This window comes from Rhopilema esculentum, chromosome 4 (genome assembly GCF_057945365.1).
Source record: "Rhopilema esculentum isolate cy_ngs chromosome 4, ASM5794536v1, whole genome shotgun sequence".
Taxonomy (NCBI): domain Eukaryota; kingdom Metazoa; phylum Cnidaria; class Scyphozoa; order Rhizostomeae; family Rhizostomatidae; genus Rhopilema; species Rhopilema esculentum.
In genome coordinates this window covers 5,025,228-5,048,570 of record NC_142818.1, presented here as the reverse complement: position 1 = coordinate 5,048,570, position 23,343 = coordinate 5,025,228, and the positions used below count along the sequence as shown (strand labels likewise).

The 23,343-nt window shown below is 37.4% G+C and overlaps 2 protein-coding genes across 2 annotated transcripts in view; one reads left to right on the top strand and one right to left on the bottom strand.

Moving 5' to 3' along the window:
* The window catches only part of LOC135691193 (dynein axonemal heavy chain 5-like), a 50,977-nt gene extending 37,246 nt beyond the window's left edge, over nucleotides 1–13,731 (top strand). The window contains exons 58-75 of the mRNA XM_089116019.1: nucleotides 309–464; nucleotides 917–1,072; nucleotides 1,481–1,570; nucleotides 2,059–2,151; nucleotides 2,949–3,192; nucleotides 3,345–3,459; nucleotides 4,120–4,310; nucleotides 4,703–4,824; nucleotides 5,053–5,171; nucleotides 6,381–6,583; nucleotides 6,906–6,979; nucleotides 7,490–7,709; nucleotides 8,155–8,462; nucleotides 9,106–9,266; nucleotides 9,674–9,830; nucleotides 10,279–10,491; nucleotides 11,288–11,440; nucleotides 12,042–13,731. Of these exons, the coding sequence (XP_088972145.1) occupies nucleotides 309–464; nucleotides 917–1,072; nucleotides 1,481–1,570; nucleotides 2,059–2,151; nucleotides 2,949–3,192; nucleotides 3,345–3,459; nucleotides 4,120–4,310; nucleotides 4,703–4,824; nucleotides 5,053–5,171; nucleotides 6,381–6,583; nucleotides 6,906–6,979; nucleotides 7,490–7,709; nucleotides 8,155–8,462; nucleotides 9,106–9,266; nucleotides 9,674–9,830; nucleotides 10,279–10,491; nucleotides 11,288–11,440; nucleotides 12,042–12,458 (3,192 nt within the window). The 3' untranslated portion in view covers nucleotides 12,459–13,731. The remainder of the gene's footprint in view (nucleotides 1–308; nucleotides 465–916; nucleotides 1,073–1,480; nucleotides 1,571–2,058; nucleotides 2,152–2,948; nucleotides 3,193–3,344; nucleotides 3,460–4,119; nucleotides 4,311–4,702; nucleotides 4,825–5,052; nucleotides 5,172–6,380; nucleotides 6,584–6,905; nucleotides 6,980–7,489; nucleotides 7,710–8,154; nucleotides 8,463–9,105; nucleotides 9,267–9,673; nucleotides 9,831–10,278; nucleotides 10,492–11,287; nucleotides 11,441–12,041) is intronic.
* A 656-nt stretch (nucleotides 13,732–14,387) lies between these two features.
* LOC135691187 (solute carrier family 22 member 15-like) lies at nucleotides 14,388–23,145 on the bottom strand. Its single transcript, XM_065208978.2, has 8 exons — nucleotides 22,834–23,145; nucleotides 21,500–21,603; nucleotides 18,702–19,025; nucleotides 17,582–17,797; nucleotides 16,438–16,572; nucleotides 15,593–15,693; nucleotides 14,886–14,994; nucleotides 14,388–14,733 (listed from the first exon to the last, which is right to left on the bottom strand). Exons 1-8 carry the CDS (start codon nucleotides 23,143–23,145, stop codon nucleotides 14,448–14,450), a joined length of 1,587 nt encoding a protein of 528 aa, XP_065065050.2. The 3' UTR covers nucleotides 14,388–14,447.
* Between the last annotated feature and the right edge of the window lie 198 nt (nucleotides 23,146–23,343).

Here is a 23,343-nt window from a genome sequence, read left to right as displayed (position 1 = left end):
AAATGATGCTTTGTTTGATAAGTTGATCAATAATATTATAGGTTTTAGCTTGCGAGTTGCTTTTTAACTTAAGGATTGCTTTTTAGATTTTATTCATGTATCATGGTAATGGTAAACATGATCTTGACATCCTCAAATACTTAAATGGGTTATGCTCTGTTAATCACGAATTGGTCAATAAGTAAGCTTGGCACCACTGGCATGCTTATTGATTGGCTAATTTTCATTAACAAATGGCCACTTAAAAACTAATTGAAAAACAATGTTTCTAAACTTATCTGATCTCTTTCTCATCATGTCCTGTATAGATCACAGAGTGGAATCTTCAAGGTCTTCCAAACGACGAGCTTTCACTTCAAAATGGAATCATTGTCAGCAAAGCATCGCGTTATCCGCTTCTCATTGATCCCCAAGGACAGGGTAAGATATGGGTCAAAAACAAAGAGCACACCAGCGGATTACAGGTGGGCGGTGACATGTGATACTTCTGTATTCAGTTGATCTTGATGATGTTGTGGTAAAAGCAACCATGTTAGCTAGAAAAGCAACTGTAAATTTGTAAAGTGTATGCACTATCTATGCTAGACATAGACAAGAGGAAATGCACATCTTCAGTCAAAAGTTTATCTTTTCAATGCAGGAAATGCACCGTAGTCGCCTCTTAGTTTTGGGCCTCTACTGGCTACCATAAGTGCGGGTCCTAGGGCTGCGGCTCTGACCGTGGGCATAATTTGCTGAAATTAGAGTTGATTCATAAGTCGTACTACATTCAATTTGGAGAATATCTTTGAAAATTGTCGCAAACAAATATCCTCTACAGATTAAATGACATATAATCATCACCTTGGCAGCTGGTAAATCCCAACTATAATGTGTAAAAGAAATCACTCGATCTCTCTATCTTTTCTTTTTGCAGTTGACTTCCTTGAACCACAAGTATTTCCGCAACCACATAGAAGATAGTTTATCTCTTGGACGACCATTGATGATTGAAGATGTAGGCGAAGACCTTGATCCGGCTTTGGATAACATCCTGGAAAAGAACTTCATCAAGATTGGATCTACCCTAAAGGTGAATTTGGAAACTTAATGCTGATTTGTTTAAAAGCAATGGAAAGTCTGCTTTATTTGTTGACTTATAGCCACGATCTGTTCTATTTTAAATCAGCTTTGTGAAGCGATATATTTATTATGCTTCTATAGCTATGAAAACTATCAACCTTTTGCGTTTTTTGGCTCGCATTAATTGCAGCTTGTTCTAGTTAAATTATCTGTGTAAGGAAAAGCCTTTTCAAGAAGTATTTTTTTTTATTACTTCTGAAGTTAATATTTTGTTTAGTAACCAGCCAACATCCTAATTCTTAGTATCGAGCATATTTTTTGTTAAATGCATATATTTGTGGATCAAACTTGAGAATTATTACTGAATTCAATATAGTTTCTAGTGCCCTTTCTTTTTATAGCATATTTTGTTTTCCAGGTTAAAGTTGGCGATAAAGAAATAGATGTAATGGATGGATTCAAGTTATATATAACAACGAAGTTACCTAACCCAGCATACACTCCCGAGGTTTGTTGCGTTTTCTTATTCTCATTTGATTCGCTCGGTCACCTGCCGTTGCTTTCTTCAGTTTAAATCATTTTTTATTTTAATAAGATCATCAAGTGTAGACAATTAAAAGCCGCCATTGTGTAGACAAAAGGAGTTCGTTTTCTCTCTTGGACTCCATTGGTAATTTTTCTTTAGGCTCGCGGCACTGATTGGTAAACTACACCGGTCTTGTGCTTGCGTTTTTCTGATTGGCCTATTTCGATCCACAACTGGGTATATATTTTTCCATCGTGTTTTTTCGGAACCTATTCTGACGTTTTATGCTCTGAGGAGTGTCAGACGAAAAAGTTTTAGGTATGTTGTAAAATGTTTGCTTTTTTCAAAGCCATTTTCAAATTCTGTACCGCAAAAAAATTGTTCACATTTTTCAAGCAGATCATCAAGTCTTTTTATGCTTCTTTATTATCCTGAACTAAAATAATTTTCAACCTTTAATGCAATTTTAGATCAGTGCAAGAACCTCGATAATTGATTTCACTGTCACGATGAAAGGATTGGAAGATCAGTTGCTAGGAAGAGTAATTCTGAAAGAGAAAAGTGTAAGTATAAAGGAAAAATTTCAATGAACCCTTATTTGTTTAGGTCACCATTCATAAAATCAAACTGAATAAGGTATGTGACCTAAAGCTTCACAGGGGTCTTCGTGTACCAACAACCAACACAAACGCTTTAAACTGCCTCACTTGAATTCAATCTCTTCAACTATGCTTATCTATTCTAGATATCACCTAAACTGGTTCCATTTGTTTTATAAACTTAAAAATATTTCAAAAATCAAAGAATGATTTTTTATGCTTTTTCCTTGAAGAAAAAGGCATCAAGCATTTTCAGCCTTCATTTAGCAATGAAGAAACTGGAATAGCTCTTTTATTGCTACACCTTCCTTGTTTTAGAAAACTTTTTCATCAAATAGGGCAAAAATGTGCACTGTTTGAACACATTCAGTTTTGAAAAAGCTTTGTAAAGAGCTATGCCAAATCAAATATGTTTTTCCTGTGTCTGTTTAGTAAGCAATGGCTTTTGACTTGATCTTGTGTAGTTCTTGCTATTGTATTTGATGTTTCAAATACGTTCTAGTAATAAACTATTTGCTTCATCTCTGTATATCTATAAATCATGTTGTGTCATGTAAATATGAAGAAACTGATCCATTTGATACAAAAATCAATTGCGCTCCAATCATAATCAACTTTGGTGTCATTTTTTATGTAGTTTATAACTGATTCTCCAGCTCCAGGGTATTTTATACCAAAATCGCTAGTCGATTTCCAAATTCTACACGTGCATCTTTTCTATTTCCAAACGGCCTTCAATATCTCTCTACTTTTCATTTCAGGAATTGGAAGCAGAAAAAACGAAATTACAAGAAGACGTATCGGCAAACAAGCGGAAGATGAAAGAACTTGAAGACAATCTTTTATATCGCTTAACGAGCACCGAGGGTTCTCTTGTAGACGATGAAACGTTGATTGACGTATTGAGCAACACCAAAGCAACTGCTGAAGAAGTAGGACAGAAGCTGAACACTGCAGCTGATACAGAAATCAAGATCAACAATGCCAGAGAAGAGTACAGGCCAGGTATTTTCCGTTTTACAATCTTTCACGACCGATGTTTCTAGCTAAAAGTTTGTTAGGCCATATTTGCCTTGACAGTCGCCACCAGCTTTAAGCAGAAAAATCACACTGTTTTCTATGATATTTAAAAGAATAATTTATCATCTTGTTTACAGTTGCAACTAGAGGCAGCATCCTTTACTTTCTTATTGTCGAAATGTCATACGTCAACTGTATGTACCAGACGTCGCTTAAGCAGTTCCTTGGATTGTTTGATTTGTCAATGGAAAGGTGAGTGATTCATTCATTGATTATGTGATTAACTGATTCTACAGTTGTTAGTTGAAACATCAATGCAAATGCAGTGTATAGAATTGCTAATCAACTTGTTGTATGATGAGTTGATTGCTTACTGATTTCCTGATATATCTTGTAGCCTATTGATCGTTTTGTGGTGCTTTATGTCAGAGATATAGAAAGATAACATAGATGTCCAGAGACATGCTCCATTTCTGGTTTTGTACGATGCAATGGTTTTACTAGAAACGAGCAAACTAAACCTTCTCGTCTAACCACCTTTAAGATCACCGTTTTTTAATTTAATTCCAAATATCTTTCACAGATATTTTGCGTTGATTCTAAAAGTTATTGTAGCCTAGCAAGCATTGTGATTCAATAGCGAAAAATAAAATGGTCGAAGAAACATCCCTTTTTTATGCCCAGAAACAGCATGCCTCCCAATCCAGATAGTTCGTTCAATGACAGTCATTCAATTTTATAATACTATTTATCTGGCTACAGGGCTTTCCAACCAATTGTCTACAGCACAGGAAAGTTGCTGTCGCCTTTCACTAAATTCATCATAAGAAAGCTCACATTGCTTCTTTTACCAAATTTTACATTGTCAAAGTCTTTGATAATTTATTCTCTAATTTTGAATTCATATTTCAGGTCTCAACCTTCACCTATAACTGGAAAGCGAATACACAATATCATTGAATATTTAACGTACGAAATCTTCAGATACTCTTGCCGTGGTCTGTACGAAGATGACAAATTCCTCTTTACTCTGCTTCTGGCTTTGAAGATTGACCTTCAAAACAGAAAGATCAAACATGAAGAGTTCATGACATTGATCAAAGGTAATTAGTTAGTACATATTAATCCTATTGCTAATTTGTGTTCAGTCTACTAACTGCACTGGTCATAAGTTTTATTCTTTGACCTATTTACGAGTCCTAATTTTTAGCTTGGGTACTTGGCTTTCAAACCAAATGTAATTTTGACGGACAATAAAAAGTCGTATAACAGACAATTAAGTGATGAAATTATAGTCTAACTGGATAACTTAGTTAGTGATAACGTAGCTTTGGGTTTTTGTCGTTTAGCCAAATCAGGACCATCAAGATGTCAGCTTTGTAGTTCGAGAGAATTACATTGTTGCGAAAACCCATCTACCATGTAGTTTGCCTTTTATTCATATGAAAATTTTCCTCTTTCTTGCTGTTTTTAACCAAGTATTTTTCGCCGCCAGGTGGTGCATCTCTTGATCTGAAGCAAGTTCAGCCAAAGCCATCGAAATGGATTTTAGACATGACGTGGCTTAACCTCGTTGAACTTAGCAAGCTGCCTCAGTTTTCTGATATAATTAACCAGGTAAAAGCGGTTTCCATAAACTAATATCTTTTTTTTTTTCTGTGCTTTGCCGATGACTAGCAAAATTTCTTGTCTCACAAGAAAATATACAATTCCTTGATTGTCAATTTTATTGTCTTAAGATTGGCTCTGGTGCAGCTTATCTGTTAAAAAATGTCAAATCTAAAATGGGTACTGCACTTTCAAAGTTTTATCTTAAAGTAAAATGCAATCACATTCATCCGCTAGATATCTCGAAATGAAAAACAATGGAAGCAATGGTTTGACAAAGAGGCTCCTGAAGAAGCTGAAATACCGGATGGTTATAGCCAATCTTTGGACACCTTTAGGAAGTTGCTGCTTATCAGGTAAAAATAAATATAATGATTCATTGCATGATTATTGTTACAATATTCATCAATAACTACCGTACAAAAGACCTTCAGAATCCGTTGAACGTAACTTCTGATATTGTTGTTTGAAGAATGGTTGTTCTAAAATCATTACCATCAAAAGATCTTTTTAGAGGAATCAAAGTTGTTCTCCTTTAGACTGCTACGCGGGCCTTCCTCAGATTCTAGCAAATTGGCTTCCGAAAGTGAAGGCTCCTTAAACCAAAACTCGATCTCGTTATGAAAGACCACTCCTCCTTGACCTTCAAGGGGATCAAATTGCGAAATTGCTCTTGCAAGGATGGCTCAGTGGCTAATCGCGCCGTGACTGCAGATCCAAGGGTCTTGGGCTTGAGTCCTTGATATGACCAGACTTTTACGTAAAGAGAGGGAAGGCACAAGGTCTCTGCAATTCCAGGCGTAGGAATCACGAGCCGTGGTGACAACGGGAGAATGAGTCAGGGCACTGCTTGTTAAGCATAGCTTCCTAGTGTCCTTAAAACAACTATCGAGTGCTAGGCAGAAATAACTAAAGTACAAAAGCTACAAATAGAAAAAAGACGTTATTGACATTCCTATGCAAGTTTTTATGCGCCTATGTGGGAATGAAAGCGTTTTCAAGTGTAGCAGAGTCATGTTTTAGCAGAGTCAGGAAAACATTACGGCCCCACGGCCACTGGCCGGAGGAAGGTTTTAGAAACAAAAAGAAATTGAGGAAGGTGACAGAAATTTTTGGAAACTTGAGGAAGTTGAAGAAATCGAATTGCCTTTTGTTTTTCAAAATACTGTCTGACAAAAATAGAAACAATCAAATAATATTTACAAACCTCCTGTTTTTCTAATTTGAATATGTTCAATATGAACTTTTTATGATTAATAAAGTTGAATTTTATTGTTGATTGATAAAATCATGTAACTTTACATGTCTCAGGAAACAATATTTTAAAACGTTGTGGAAAAGCGAAGTTGCAAGGAGAGAAAATCAAGACTAGTTGAATACCACCAACCTCCTGGCCACGCCCTTTTTAGAAAACCATTCAAAATGAGAAAGGTTTTAAGTAAGATTTTCTTGGCCAGAGGAAGGTTGAAAACTTTTCTAGACTCTGTGTTTTAGTAGCCATCGAGATTGTTCTCATTTTCTGAAACATTCCCAGCATCTAAAGCAACGCAAAATTTTCTTGCTAGATCATGGTGCCCAGATAGAACACTATCACAAGCACGAAAATACGTTGAAGAGTCGATTGGACGGAAGTATGCCGAGGGTGTTATTCTGGACCTACAGAAAACTTGGGAGGAGAGCGATATACGGACACCAATGATATGCTTTTTGTCTATGGGATCTGATCCAACAAATAACATAGAATCATTGGCTAAAAGACTCAAATTAGGTAAGATGCCGTATGTTTTCATTAACAAAAGTAAGCAAATTTAATTTTTTTTTGAAGTTGGAAATGAATTTCTTTTGCTGTAAAGACAAAGAGTATCTTTTCAGCGTTCCTAGAATGTTACCTCTTGATAGAGCAAGCATATTTATGTCTTTCTTCTCTTCCTTCATTTTTAAACACTCCTATGTAAATCGAATAAGTTCTCTTGCTCATCCTTGACGTGAAATGTTTAATTAGCACATTTTTCTTGTATATTTCGAATTCAACTATTGTCCCTACGTCAGGTTTCTTGCGACATGTAACACGGTGTCATTTTGAATTTTAGAATGTCGAGCTGTGTCAATGGGCCAAGGTCAGGAGGTTCATGCCAGAAGACTTTTGAACCAGTTCATGCAAGCTGTGAGCATACCTTTTCATCGTACACTTCTTCTTTCCTTTGCTGCTAGAACTAGTTGATACATGTAGTTAGCTGTTATCAGTATACGATCATTATGAACTCATACCGTTAAGTAGAGACGTAATTCGCTTTCCTTATGCGGCTCTGCCTGTGTGTTTGCGTTATGTACCCAACAAAGTAGAAAGCAACCAACAATTATCAATTTTCTTGACATCTTGACATTAATTTTCGATTTCTTACGCGGTAAGGTGGATTGAAAACAGAAAGTAAACTCTTAACATATTGAGAATGCTTCTAGAGGTAGCTTTTTCTAACTAAGTAGAATAACTGTTAAAAATGACAGAACAGAATAGTTCCTAGATCTCTGGAAATGGACCGCTCTGCATCTAAGTGCATCGAGAGGGCGCTTAAATGACGTCAGAGCCTTAGGAAGTTCGTTAAATATTCATATAATCATGCCATATAATCATGACATAAAAAGGCCGTAAAATCATGACGTCTTTTCTTGATAGGGCGGCTGGGTTCTTCTGCAAAACTGCCATCTTGGATTGCCGTTTATGGATGAACTGATGGACCTTGTCACCGAGACAGAAACTGTCAATGAAGACTTCAGGCTGTGGGTTACCACCGAGGTTCATCCCCAGTTCCCGATCAACTTGTTGCAAATGTCAATCAAATTTACAAACGAGCCTCCGCAGGGTCTTAAAGCAGGGCTAAAAAGAACTTATGCAGGTATAGACAGCTTTTGTCCTTAACAAACATTTTTGCACCATTATAAATAGATATGGAAAGAGTCAATATTCGCAATTTTTTTTCAACTTTGTCTTCACGCTTTTTAACTTTAACAAGTTTATTTCCAAGATTTCATTAGGTACTTCCTTTCTACAGACAGGTTTTTAGCGTATCCACACTACCAATATTAAGATTTTACACCAGCTCCCCCAAGTTCAATATTTATATCATTCCCATTAATACACACAGGCATCTATTTTATTTAGGGGTTTGTTTTAACTTATCCAAGATCGAGCTAGTTGTTTTAAGGATGACATATATTTTCGGCTTCACAGTCTTTCTCCTGCCAATTTGTTTCAAATTTCAAAAAAATGTTTCATATGATGTAGAAATTTTGCTTTAATTGAAAGAAACCCTCTTAAGTCTAAATTTCTTCCATTGGCAGGGCTTTCGCAAGATCAACTGGACGTCACAAATCTACCCCAATGGAAACCGATGCTATACGCTGTTGCAATATTACACACCACAGTGCAAGAACGACGAAAATACGGACCACTTGGCTGGAATATTCCCTATGAATTTAATCAAGCGGACTTTACTTCGAGTGTTCAGTTTGTTCAGAACCACTTGGATGACATGGATATTAAGAAAGGTGTATCATGGAATACAGTGCGATACATGCTGGGTGAAGTACAATATGGCGGAAGAGTGACTGATGATTATGACAAAAGGCTGCTTAATACTTTCACAAAGGTATGGCTGGCAAAGTTTGATAGCTTGTTCTCTTCAATAAGGCTTATTTCGACATTTTCCGCCAGTTTTCTACTAGCAAATACCATATATAGATATTTTTATGCCCTAACTTTTAAGCCTCGCTGTTACTTTTACTGTTTGAGGTTTGCTTGAGAACAAACTGTTATTGTAATGTCTTTAGTGGATTAAATTCGGTGGTAAAACATATCTAAAATCAACGATTTATGTCCTTATCATAACCCTTGGTTGACAACAGCCAATTACCAATTTGTGGTCGGTCTTTGCGCAAATTTCAAAGTGTCCCTGATTGAACGTAGGAAAGGATTTTTTTGACTTATCGATTTAAATCCATTGGATAAAAAATGTTAAGTAGAAAAGTATATGGATAAAAAAAATGAAAAGTGGAAAAATGAACAATTATGATTATCCCCGAGAGACAAATTTCGTCCCGCAAGGTGGCCGTTTTAAACTATAAGGCCACAGCTTGCAGTATGATGAGGCCACATTGAATTTTGCCCAATTAGAGCTATGATTAAACCTTGATATTTAAAGCATTTCACTTATAACCCATCCCTTTCAAAGTTATTATAACATTTTTAATAACAATTTAATTATTTTCATCGATATTACGGTTATATTACAGGTCTGGTTTAGAGACGAAATGTTTCAGCAAAACTTCAACTTTTACAAAGGCTACAATATCCCAAAATGCAACTCCATTCAGCAATACCTCGATTTCATTGATGGCCTCCCTTCAGTGGACACACCAGAAGTTTTTGGGCTCCATCCTAATGCGGATATAACGTTAGTAAAGTTGTTTATCAGTGGAATTGCTGATGACTTGATTATTCTGTTGGTTATCTCTATAAGACATCTCTACTGATTATAAAAATGGATATTCTGTTTGCATAGCAATGCTTGATTTAGTTTGTAGACTTAGTGGTGTCCATGCAAGAGCTTTTAAAGATCTCTGTCTGTTTATGGGCTTTTTCTGAAAACTTGGTATTTCCAACCGAAGTAAATTCTCTACCAACTGAAATGCCTAACAACCATTTCCACAACGATAACCATTTTTTTAGCTGTGAAAATGCCAAATAATGATATTTTGCGCAAGTCGATGACTATGGGCCCTTTTCCAATTTTTAATTTATATCATGCATGACTTAACCATGCAAGAAGCACACTTTTACCTCTTTATTTACTTATCCTAGTTACCAGAGCAACGTTGCAAAGAACTGCCTCAATACCATTCTCAGCATTCAGCCCAAAGATAGCTCTTCTGGTGGAGGTGAAACACGAGAGAGTCTGGTTCACCGATTAGCAGATGATATGTTAGATAAGCTTCCTGAAAATTATATCAGTCATGAGGTAACTAATGGCACCCGTATCTGTGCGGTTTCGAATTGCCTGTTTCCATTTCTACTCTTAACATACATTGCTACTCATTTTTTCACTCTCTGTTTTCATATTATCCTCCTACAAACATCTGTTGGTTTTGCAATCTTTCTCAAGATATTTAATTGTTTGGAAAGATACCTATACGGTTGACCACATTCGCTTTAGCAGAGCTTTCTCAAATACAGTATCTGCTCATGCAGCTCAACAAAGCAGTTGTGGGCTTGTTCGTGGGACATTTAATTTCCTTTTTAATTTTTAACCCGTTTTCTGAAATTTTCCTTATGATAAAAATTTTGCACAGGTTGTTCTGCCTAAAGAGAACTTGGCCAAAGCTAAATCTGGACATCATCTTAAAACATTAGTCATATATTATCCCTTTTTATTTGTTTCCTCGTTGTAACTTTATGCAATCTCGAAGGTTCGAGCACGCATCCAAAAGATGGGAGCCTACGCACCAATGAACATCTTCCTTAAGCAAGAAATCGATCGAATGCAGCGTGTGATCTCGACTGTACGGCAGACCCTTACTGATCTGAAGCTGGCTATCGACGGCACGATTATAATGAATGAGATCCTACGAGATGCCTTGGACTGCATGTTTGATGCCCGTATACCCGCTTCCTGGAAAAAGGTATGCATATATCAATTGTTAGGACCTTGTGATTTAGTCACTGAAAACTCCACCTTTTCAGTGGCAGTTCTTTTAAAAACTGCTGCTGAGAACCCAGACAATTTAGCGGTCACACAATCAACGACCTTAGGAGGGCCAGTGAGAAAACGAGGAGCTATAATCGCAACCAAAACCCGCCTTGTCTTCCTTTTTTTATTGCAGAGGGATTTAAGGGGATAAGGATATTGTCCGGAGGCACGATATTTACTTTTCTAGACGCTAGTGCTATTTGCCTAATATGCCATCGATTTTGCAGGGTACTGCTGTCTTATGCTAGATGAGGAGTCTCTCTTGAAAAGCTCAGTTGAATTGGTTTTCAAGATCTCATAGCGGTCCCTTCTAGTTCCCTATCGAAATCGTTGTGCATCTGTGATTAAGCTCCTGTCTGATATGGCAATTTTACTTAATCTTTTTATTGTATAATTAACGATAAATATGTGTTATTAACTATGAAGAGCTGTCAAAATAAGAGGTGACCAGACGTAAAATAGATTTTTCCTTGTATGGTAAAATTTCAACGAATGTTTTATTATCTCATTCAGAATTATCCCGGGTTAAGTCAAAGTGGAAACCAAGCTTAAACGTGGAATTGTGAACACAGTTTTGCACAGTTTGAAACTGTCTGTTTATCAGCTTTTAAAAGATGTATACAATCTTTTTGAAGGAAGATTAATTTTTTCAACCAAGGTGAATTTGCTAGCTACAAGCCACTACCCCTGTTTCGCCAGTCTTTTTAATCCTAAACCATTTATCTCAGATATCATGGGAGTCATCCACACTTGGTTTCTGGTACACCGAATTACTCGAAAGAAACGCCCAGTTCCGAACTTGGTGCTTCGAAGGCCGTCCGAATACCTTTTGGATGACAGGGTTTTTCAATCCCCAAGGATTCCTAACCGCTATGAGACAGGTATGATTTTCTGTGTTATTATATTAATAATAACGAATTTTTATTTGTAAAAGAAGTGACTAAGATGTATCATTACAGGGACTCAATCTTCATTAGGAATTTTATACATGTCTTGTCTTTCTGCATACCATTCTCTGCATATCAAATTGAACAGTATTTTGACTTCCATCGGACTTAATTTCTAGTTGTTTTTCAGCACACAAACTTTTTTTCATGCTTTTTGAAAACCATGTCTATCCGCATTTTGCATCCCAAAGGAAACATTTGTTTCTTATGTTTTCGTAGTCACTCTAGGAATTGTATGAAAATCTTAAACCAATATGAGATCAAATTAGCAACTTACAACCTTGGAATATCTTAAAATATTTTATGAAAAACAAATGATTTTCCGAACATGAAGAAGCAATGCAGATAGCAATTTAGTTTGAGATAACAAAAACGCCGAATGCTTTACAGCCCAAATGATTAATATTTGTCTCTGTGACACTGATGACTTTCTAGCCTGAAACCCTGAAAAAATAGCAATTCTTATATTTAGTTCGATTAACATTTTTGGTTAATCATTTTACTATGGTGTCTAAACAAGCATTTAATTCTACAGGAGGTCACACGTTCGCACAAAGGGACATCGAAAGATGGCTCCAAAGCCTGGTCACTCGACACTGTCGTACTCCAAAATGATGTACTCAAAATAACAAAGGATGACGTACAGTCACCGCCGTCCGAGGGCGTCTATGTGTACGGGCTGTTTCTGGACGGCGCTGGCTGGGATAGGCGTGGTTGCAAACTTGTCGAGCCACCATCAAAGGTGCTCTTTACGCCGATGCCCGTCATTCATATATACGCCACAAACAACGTCGCCGCTAAAGACACGAAAGCTGCCTTGTATTCTTGTCCTATCTATAAAAAGCCAGTCAGAACAGACCTGACATACATCGCACCGGTCGATTTGAGAACCACGCAGAACCCGGACTACTGGATTTTGAGAGGCGTGGCATTGCTGTGTGATATCAAGTAGACACTAAATAACAAATAAAAGAGAGACAGTTTATTTACTAAATTATTTTGCAGTAGTTTTTATTACTTAAAGAAGGGAACGATTGCGCAAATGATTCAAGAAAAGTAATTCATATCATGAATCTTTTTATATGTAAATAAGAAAAGTTTTATTTTATACTTGATAACTTAGAGGCTGGCTTACTACAATCCCGGACAAAAATGGTTGAGACTTTTCAACAAAAGGTTATATTTTTACTTTCCTTTAAAAAATTACTTCCCCCCCCCCTTCCACAATTCAACGTTGAATGCATGATTTTGAAAGAGAAATGATAGAGCAACAAATCCAACATTGCTTCGGGGGGAAGGGGGGATTCCAATTTACAGAGGCAAGGTAAAGTAGAAAATTACAAAAATTGCATTTTGTCTCAACATTTTTGTCCGGGGTTGTAGATCAATTGTGCTGAGTGATTCTAGGAATTCCTTCTGATGTCTGTTTCGGGGGAGGTTCAGTTTAGGAAATTTTGCAAATGCCCTATCGATGCTTATGCCCTATCGATGCTTATGCCCTATCGATGCTTATGCCCTATCGATGCTTATGCCCTATCGATGCTTAGCAAGTGATTTCAAAGGTTTCTATCATTATACATAGCGATAGTGTTTTTACTGTATTGTACTGTACACTGTTGTTGATGCAGTAGATCTGTACTCACTGAAACAGATTACTGATCTCCTCACCTCTTAATTCAGGCACCAAATAGCCCAGAATTGAAATACCATGTGACCATTGCAGTAACAAATATATGCCTTTACACGCCGCGTCGAAAAAGAGCACCGAAAGGAGATCTCAATTTTTGTGACAAAGGATATTTCTCTTGTGGGTGATGGTTTTCAAAAAGACACGTAGCCAGTCCAAATTGGAAAGAAAACTCTTGAGGATATAAAAATTCCCCACTGCAAATAGCACGCTTTTCTGATTTTTTCCTTTCATAATCAATCAAGCAATCGTTTTGAATGTCAAATGCTCTTTCACTGCACGTCAGTGGTTTGAAATTGGCCTAGGCAATGCAATGGTTACTTCATGTTTTCAAGTCATTTGATGTGTAATTATTAGTTTTTTTATAATCAGTGATTTCTAACATATTTATTACTAGAGATTTGAATAGCTTGAAGTTTTAGAATAATTGCTAGTCGTAGAGCAAACAAGCACTTTTGATTTTTAGTATCAGATGCACGTGAAATTTTGTAAATAATTGCAAGAATACAGTATTCGTCTGAAACCATAGCAGGTGTTATTCGAGATCTCTTCTTTTCACGGCGTTTCTTCATTATTTAGCTTGATTGACGGATACTTCAGTATTAACCAATTAAAATGTTACTGGGTTATGCATTTTAAAAAAGGCTTATATAATGTCTCCGGTTATAGCAATTTGTGTCCTAAAATGCTCATAGTCAATGCAAGGCTGTAGTTTTATCATATTTCTTCTAATGAACATGAATATTCGGTTTTATGCAACCCTTTAAATTCTTCCGATGTTCTTGCATATATGTTAATTAGAATAACCGAGCAATAAGCGATAAAAGCTCCCTGACTTGAAATGAAACTACTGTTCGTAGTTGTATAATATTGGCGACTAAAACAGGACAATCTTGTTTCGTCTTAGCCTACGTCACAGAAGTTTTTGGTCTGTGACGCAGGCTAGTTTCGTCTATGTGCCTTAATTTTTTTAGTGATTTTTCCGGTAACCTACTTTAGTTAGGTCATTGCTTTAGTTCATCAAACCAGCATTCTGCCATGACTTGCTAGGCCCTTCTTTTCTTTGACGAAACGGGTGGCCTTTGCTCTTACAGCGTAAAGATAGAATGAAGACCAAATGCAGTTAAAATTTAAAATATCAAAATTCAAAATATCAATAAAAGCAAACCACAAGCAAAGAAATGCAGAAGTTGCCTGTTGAATTTTTGCACAAGATAAAATCAAAATCTAAAGGCCAAAACTGACAGAAGAAACTCAAGCAGTCACGTCTTCCCTAACAACCATTTTCATCCTTTCTCCACCCATATCTTCGGCTGTGACTACATTGTCATTCTCTTCAAATTGATCTCCCAAGGATTCCAAGGTCTTCTTATCGGCTGTTTCGGGAAGCCAAAGCAACAGGATGGCACAAATGACAGCAGATCCGCCCATTATCGAAAAAGGCAACACCACGTGGAAGACCATGAGCCATTTTGCAACCCAAGGTGCCATTGCAGAACCAAGTCGAGCAGCGATTTGCAGATAGCCCATTCCAGCACCTCTGTATAGGATATAATTTAACAAAATAAGATGCTTGAACGAACTAAAGAAACGCTTTCAATGCATCACAAGATCGGAGCTAGGCCTAGATTCTAAGTCAAGGTTCATCGACAACAGGGGCAATTGAGCTGTTCTAAGATGACCAATGCTTACCTTATAACGGTTGGATAAATTTCAGTGGACCAAGTGTAAATAGCATCAAACGACATAGTGATGGAAAACTTTCCAAGGATACCGAAGAATACACGCAGTCCGATCAGTTCTAAAAGAGAAACAATGGTAGGTCTGCTTATATTCATCAAAATGCAACGGCTAGTAAAAAAATATAGGTCAAAGTTAGAAATAATTTTGCAGTTTTTACTTTGATGCTAAGAATCTGCGATCTCTAACGCTTTTCTCCTCTTATTCAATTTACTTTTGATGAATTACAACAACCATGAATTACAAAATACTGTGAAACTGCCATGCAGTGGATACCTACTGTTTTATTAAAGAGATGCCGTTATAATGAGGTGCTGTTTTAAAGTGGTGCTTTTATTAAAAGGTGCCTTTAATTGGAAGTTTCCATTAATAAGGGTTTATCTGTGCACTGTACAAGGGCCCCTTGTAAACTTCTAAGAAAACACCCCTGTCATCAACATTCCTCCACCACGAAAGCCCATAGATAATAAACAGCAAGTCACTTGTATCATATCAAGAAAAGGGGATAACGCAAAGTTAGGCCACAGTTTATCTTCTCTTTGTCAAAACTTTTTTAATTTGCATGCAAGCTTCAATCGAACCCCCCCCCCCCTCCCCGTATAAATTCGACGTTTCACCCTGAATGCATTATAGAACATTACTTGATGGGGTTAACTTACTTGATTTTTTCCCTCCTGATTTTGCAGGAATCAAGGAGACCGCAATGCATGAAATTCCGGATATCATCATGGGAATTAAAACAGTCTTCTTCCGTCCGATTCTGTAGAGAGAAAGTACGTAAGTCATTTTATTTACCATCTAGTTAGTATTGTATGCCTGTTATAGAAATGCACTCTTTTTTTATAAGAACAATTTTAAAAGAACACGAGCCTCAAAACTGGTCAAAAGTTAAGAACAAATTAAGAACAAACTGAGGCTGAGCTTCTGCAAAATGCAATTTTGAACAACGTTTTTTCTCAAAATCGAGGATTTTTAGCGATGTGTGGGTGCTTTTTCGGTGAATATTCAAATTTTTCAGCAAATTAAGGCTGTCTCACTCACTTTGTTGGCAAATGAGGCCTGAACACCTCCTTAGAGCGAAAAAGCTAGCAATAGCACTGCTTACACCCTCTTAATTTATAAACAACTTAAGAACAATCCAGCCTCAGATTTTCCAAAAATTTAGAACAGTCAGTCTGAACTTAAATTTACTGGTTCTTATAAAAAAAGAGTGTAATGGTTAAAGGTGGGCCTAGCGGAGAACCAAAGGTTCATCTTTGAAAACAGCTTGACATAAGCGGCAAAAGAACTTGTTCAATAAACATAGTTTGCTGACTGTTGATTACGAGAAAGAAGAATTTTACCTAAAACGTAGAATCATTTGTATGAGCCAAGAACCATTAAAATATGCTCAGCTAAAAAGTGCTTGTCTTAGCAATAAAGATGGATTTTGTGAAAATTGATTTTTTTAAGACAGCTAAAAGCAAAATAACGCTGTCATATCACAGCGAAAGAAGCTGCTCACTTGTTGCAAAGATAAATCGTAAGTATGATTGCTGGAAAATCGACCAGACTTGCGAGGATGTAGTCACGGTACATGTTCCCGCTAAAGTCATCAGCACCAAACGAAACACCGTAAAACACCAAGCCACTGACCACCCTGAAAACAGAATAAATCGAATGGATTTCTTAATAGCAACAGGGGGTATACAACGGTTTTCTCTAGACACGAAAAGATGTGAGTCTAAATTTGACGACGCAAGAAAATATACTAAAATGCGTTCGGTACAATATGATGATTTTAGATAACGATCCATGTAAGTAAATTGTACCAGGAAAATTTTTTTTGAAATAATTAACGACGTTTCGAGCGTAGCCCGTTATCAAGTGAGATAGAAAAGCGACGATAGAACTAAAAAAACGTTTAAGGAATATTGAATTCGACGAATATAATAGGAAGACGGATGTGGATGTGATTGCAAGAAAATATAGGCTATGAACTCTTTAAATAATGTAATCAATACAATAAGAACCAGAGAAAATCAATTGAAATGTTTGGCGTTTCTAACTTTAGAGTGGCTTAAGCAGCTTCTTAGGATGGGAGAAATTTGCTTTGTAATTGCACTCAAGTGGTTTTCATGATGATAAATACAAAAATAAACAAAGAAACTAAAATATAAAAGAACTGCGGTTGAAAGAAAGCAAAACTGATAAAAAGCACAGTCCTCGTGGCTGTATTTGTAAAAATGGTAGGACAATGCGCCATATGCGACAAATGCATACGAGGGCGAGGGCCTAGGGGCTGCAGCCTGCGAATGTTTATCTTAAATGGAGAAAATCGAGAAAATCGGTTCAAGATTTGTTGGCCAAAAATTTGAAACACAACACGCCAGAACCGAACTTTTTCTGTTGCTCACACACTTATGACGCTCAATATATAACAATCATGCGGGCATCGAAGGGAAATGCTTTCCTTCCTTTAAATAATTTGTTTCCACACACAAAAAACTAAATTTGATTTCCAGTTTTTATTATACTATTGAATTATACTATTGAATGATATTTTCTTCGCCACACCCGTTACTCCTCCCCCAAATCAGCAGTAAATGACGTCATTTAGTTGATGAATGTTACCAACGATGCCTGCCCGTAAATGTATATCTACTTACCATGCGTATCCCTGGATCAAACTTCGTATAGCGATTTTCTTAGGCTTGAATAAATGAAGATAATGTGTCAGTCCAGGAGAGCAGTCCATTGGAACTGGCTTTAACTTTATATCCGGCAGCTCTTTTCCATTTACCTTGGCAATCTTTCGAAATATCGCAACCGCTTCGTCAGTTCTTCCATTTACATGAAGCCATCTTGTCGACTCCGGAATGAACCTTGCATTGAATTAAGGGCAAGAAATGAGGTGAAAAGCAAACAGAAATGTGTGCTCAGAATTCTTCCAGGGCAAAAACTTCAGCATGCTCATTATTTTTGTTCATAGCCTTATTTGCAGTGGCTTTTGTTTTACAATAATTACAAAAAAGAGAATTTGAACAATTTTTTTGAGTTACAGAATTTGAAAACGGCTTTGAAAAAAGCAAATATTTTACAACATACTAAAAGCTTTTCTTCTGACACTCCTCAGAGCATAAAACTTCAGTGGTACGTAAATTCATAAACGACGGAACTTTTTTGGCTCGCGGCACTAATTGGTCAACTATACCGGTCTTGTGCTTGCGTCCATAGTAACAAAATTTGGTTTCAATAATGGCACTGCCTTTCATATTGTCAACCGCCCGTTTTTGTCCCAAATCACGGGGTGATGTAAATATTTTAAACGAAGATTATGTATTTGCCATTTGCTTTCCTCTCTCCAGATATGATAAGGTTGTTGCAGATACAGTAAATATCAAAATCCTGACTCAAGCAAATCGAATAAACATTGGTTAGAATTAAAAAATATTCACAGAGAAATTTGTACACAACAAATAGCTTTGAAATTTGAATTTGTCAATGGTAAGGCGAACAGGTTAACGGGCAGACACAATATTTCTAGGACTGCTTCGCTTTCCACGCAAAAAATTTCTGATTGAACGATGGCTGCAGTGCAAACGTTTTCAAAACAAACAATGGCACAGAATTACGGGTTAAAGTCTAGTAATATATCTCCTTTCTGCTTTTATTCTCAACAGGGCATGCTTTTAAAAAATTCATAGACATATCATAAAAATGTCATAAGGCGCGGTTTATGAAAAGTCGATAAATACAAAAAAGTCAGCGAGTTGTAAAATTACTTACTTGAAAAAAACAAATGCAAGAAAATATGGAGCTGTGGTGACTATCATCAAAATCTTCCAAGTTTGAACGAAGATTGCTATAATTCCAAGCACAACTACGCTGAGAGCAAATGAAAACCAAAGTGTAATTCCAGCGAATGGACGCCATTTTGGGCCTACAAACTCTGAAATGATCACAAACATCTGTACAGCACCACCAGGGACGAAAAAGCCCATTAAAGTGCGTGTTAGAATGTAGAACCAAAGGGTCGGAGAAAACGAGGTGATGAAGCCAAGTATGATGACGATCGCCACGGAAGGCAATAAAGTTAGCCTTCGCCCATATCTGAAACAAAAGGGGGTCAAAACTCAAGTTGAATATTGTCGATCACGTATTAAATTGTATAATTTTGTCTAAGAGAAAACAAATTTTCTTCACCTTGCAAGAATTTACCACAAGGATGCCTTCTGAGCTTAATTCTATTTAGCAAACAATCTTTTGGTGGTACAAGACTTGAAAATGGCTTTGAAAAAAGCAATAACACATGACGTAGAGTAAACTGTTAAGACGGTTGTAGTTATGGTTCTTTAAAGGAGAACTGACACGCAAAAATAACTTTGGCTTATTCTATGCAGAATTTGTTGATGACTTCAAATCTGGTAATATTTGCATTTCCGTCAATTACGTCACAGCCAGGACTCGGGAATTTCCCGATTAAAATTATCGGTTGACGTCACCAGTGAGATGTTAACAATGCCGTTGTAAAGGTTTTCACCGCAACGGAAGTGAAGTTTCGTGTTTTATTGAAAATAGTCTGCGATGAAAAGACAACCAATTGTCAGGCATTTCATTTATAAGTATAAAGAAGCTAGAAAATCCTAGCTGCAGGTCTGCTAGGACCCTATGATCCACATAAAATGTATTTTTATGCCATGATATCTTCGAACCAGCATGCTTTGGAACATTGAAAGAACCTCAAGGCTTGTGAAAAAATCGACTTTGTTTGAAAACTGATGCCGTTTCTCCAAAGTTTTTATTTTCAAAACTAGAAATAAATTCGCAATAGCGGGAGGGGGGAGGGGGGGGGTTGTCAAGCAATAGCCAAAAGACAAACGAAATCTAGTGGAGACGGCGGTAAAAGCGATCCTGCAACCTGCTTTGAGTGCAGAAATATGATTCCATAAAAAACGTTGGTTGTTGGGAGCTGCGAGTGTGAGTAAGAAAAAAAAACACTGAACTTGATTATCATATTTTAACAGAGATTGAGACACTGGGGAATAACCTAGTCTTGCAAAAAGACCATCTCCCATCCAAGTCAAAATTGTTTGCAAAAGAAGATAATTTTCCTATGACAGCTAAACAGCTTTTTCTCCGACTAAGAAATCCATTTCTTTGACTAAGAGCTAGGAGCATATTTCGCAACTACAGATTTTTCAACAGCTGCAAAGGTAACTTGTCGTTTCCCGAAACCTTTCACGCCCAGTTAAAATGGCATATAATTCGCACGATTCTGGCTGCGTTTACATGATACCGGAGTGTTCACGTATCGGATTACTTTTCATATCGGGTAGGGGTCCCGTTTACACGGCCCCACATTAATCCGATACGTTCCGTACCACTTTTGCGGAGTGAAATCACTACGCTGTGAAAGTGGTATGAAAAGTGATCCGATACGGCCCGTACCACATACCATCTCGTGTATACGGGTTAATCCGATACGCTTTCACTCTGGAACCTTGTTTTGAATCTCAAGGAAAGTTCTCATCAACGGATTCTACATCTTTGCCCTTCGGGTAACGTTCACCAAAAACTGTTTTATCTTGTCATCATTCGACATTACATCTTTTCAATCCCTTCCCTCGAAAAGGCATTCACTGGCATATGCCTTTACCGATTCAGGCAGCAATTCGACTTCTGCCTCCCCCTTCTGCTTACATTTTCTTCTTCTGTGCCAGTGGCCAGCACTCATATTCTATACTTAAGTGATTATTTTTTCGCGAGACCTTCCTCTCCTCAGTAGACTAACGAAATCACTAGAATTTTACATTGCTAAAAATCGAAACAAAAATGAAAACGGTATGATTATCAATCCGGTATTGTGTAAACGCAGTCTAAACGGTATGCTTTTCATATCGGATAGCTGAGACCAATCCGATATGAAAAGCAATCCGGTATCGTGTAAACGCAGCCTCAGAGTCCCAAACCATTGAAAAAGTCAATTATATGTCAAAAACGCAAACACAAAAACACATTACGTGCTGAAAACGTGTCACTTGTGACGTTATGATAGCCCACTCGTGACGATTTTCGCCTCGAGTCTCAAGCTGTCGGAACAATTGTCGTTTATCAACTTAAAACGCCTGTATTTCAAAAACGGTAAATGTGATTTAAAAATGTTTTTCGTCCCCGGAATCTGCTTGTAACAAAATACCGTTGAAGACAAACAAAACCAAACCTTGCGTGTCAGTTCTCCTTTAAGCCCTTGTTTCTGTTTGGTCTATACGTAATTGAACTCGCTATAGTTAATAATTCTTCATTCTTGAGTTCACGCCGAATGATGTCGAGCAGAGCAACAAAGACGATGACATTTTGCCGTAGACCTAAGTTTGCCGCACATCTTTTTACGATATATGATGAGAAATGCAAAACGGAACTGATTCTTGGCTTCTGAAGTAAGGGTCTTTTGCATTACCTCTAGCTCTTCATCGGGATGTTTATGTAACAGCTTTGGTTTGAAGATGCTAGACAGGCCTATAAGGGGGTGCACTTCAACTCTTTATGGTGAGACAACATGGTGAAAAGTTATTGCTTTTGCTTACCGATCGGATGTCCATCCCAGTACGATCGCACCAACTGCCCATGAGAGAAAGACGAGAGATGTTGCCAAGTAGCTGTATACTTCTGTGTCGCAGTATAGGTCAAACTGTTGAAAATATGCTCCTTTGCTTACAGACTATTTGTGACTAAATAAGGCATAAATTGGGTAACCTTGAACCATCGAATTAACCCTGGGGGCTTATTATTTTTGGCACTTTTAATGGAGGCAAACGCGAAAATTGGCATCCTAGGGTTAAGGCTGATTCGAGGGTGGGGCTTCTTACTTTCAGAGTTAGGGCGTATTTGATAGGGTCTTATCCGGGGGAAGAGGGAATTCTAGGAACTGTGGAAAACATTTCAAAGAGGCTAAATGGCCTGGTGTTGCCTCCACTTTGCTTCATTTAAAGTAAAGAATTTAGAGAATAACAATGGTGTGTAGGGGAAAAACTGATCTATAGCTCCAGGGTGGTCGTTAAAATATTTCCTGCCAAAATTTACCTCCACTGTCCGTCCGCTTGGTGTGACCAAAAAAACATTTAAGCCTTTTTAAGATACCTTTGGTCGTTGTTAAGGTCGACCTCAATGGAGTTGTGTTGTTCGCACGCCTGGCGTGACTAGAGTTACAAATCTAGATTCTTACAAACAGAGGTCGCGTTAGTCGCAGATAGCAGATTTCAATTTATCAACATCCAAGCAAAATCCCCTTTAGCAAAAGAAATTATCTTCGCTTTATTTTATCAAAAATTTATAGTTGATGACTAAAACCGCTCTACCAATAGCTGATGTATTGGTTCTGTCTGAGAGGATCAAAAGTTTCTCTAAAACCTTTCATGATTCTTTTCTCAAAGAAAAACAAAGGCACAGCCATCCTTTCTTATGCTAGACTTTGGATGGGCAGGCCAGAACCCAGAATCGATAAGAAAATTTTTGTGGCACACCAGATTAAAAATATTATATTGTAATTCTTTTTTGGTTTTTTGGTTGGCAATGATAATTTCCTGTAACCTTCTTGCAACAATTGTAACGTATAAACAATTTTGTAGTAGTAGAACTTTCAAAGTATGGAACTTAAGTATGAACTTTGAAACAGAACCGTATAAAAACAGGACATTAGAGTTTTTATCTTTTGGCAACACCCTTAAAGAGTGAGATACGCCCTTTTATGCCGGCAAAAATCACCCCTCCAAAAAGTTTGTTGGCTTCGCCCCTGTATTTTAAAAGTGATTTCGAATCCAAGACACGGTCACGGTGGCCCTCGTTCAAAAACATCTAACTTTAAACCATGCCCGAGGCCAAAAAGGGGCTGGGAGGCCAAACCGTTACGACAATGGCTTACCTGAGTCATGATAGAATATTCCTTCGGCTTTGTGAATTGCCATTCTGACCTCGGCATTTTGCATCTCTCTTTGTAAAACTTACTCTGTGTATCGTATGTGCCATTTAGACGACAAACTGTGCTGTTGGCGACGCACATCCAAGGAGGGTTGTGTTGCACAAAATATGGTATGAGTATAAGCATTGACCCTGGGAAGATCATTATACAAAATGCTGTTTCAAGAAGAACCTGAAACTTTCCGAATTCACCAATTAAAGGCAAAACGTCATCAATGCTCAATGGTTCCGTCGGGATATCAAGTGGTGTAGCCATTTCGAGTTGATTTTGAGTAACGAGTTGCGTTGAGCGGGCACTATAGAGCGTCGAGATAACTCCCAAACTCTGCTTGTAGTAGCTTCAAAACTCTAACATGGATGGCGGATCTCAACCTTATCTCGGTCAATTAGTTTACGGTTCATCTGTTGTGGCATTGTATTGATTTGTTTTGATGAATTATGAAGAATAGGCCAG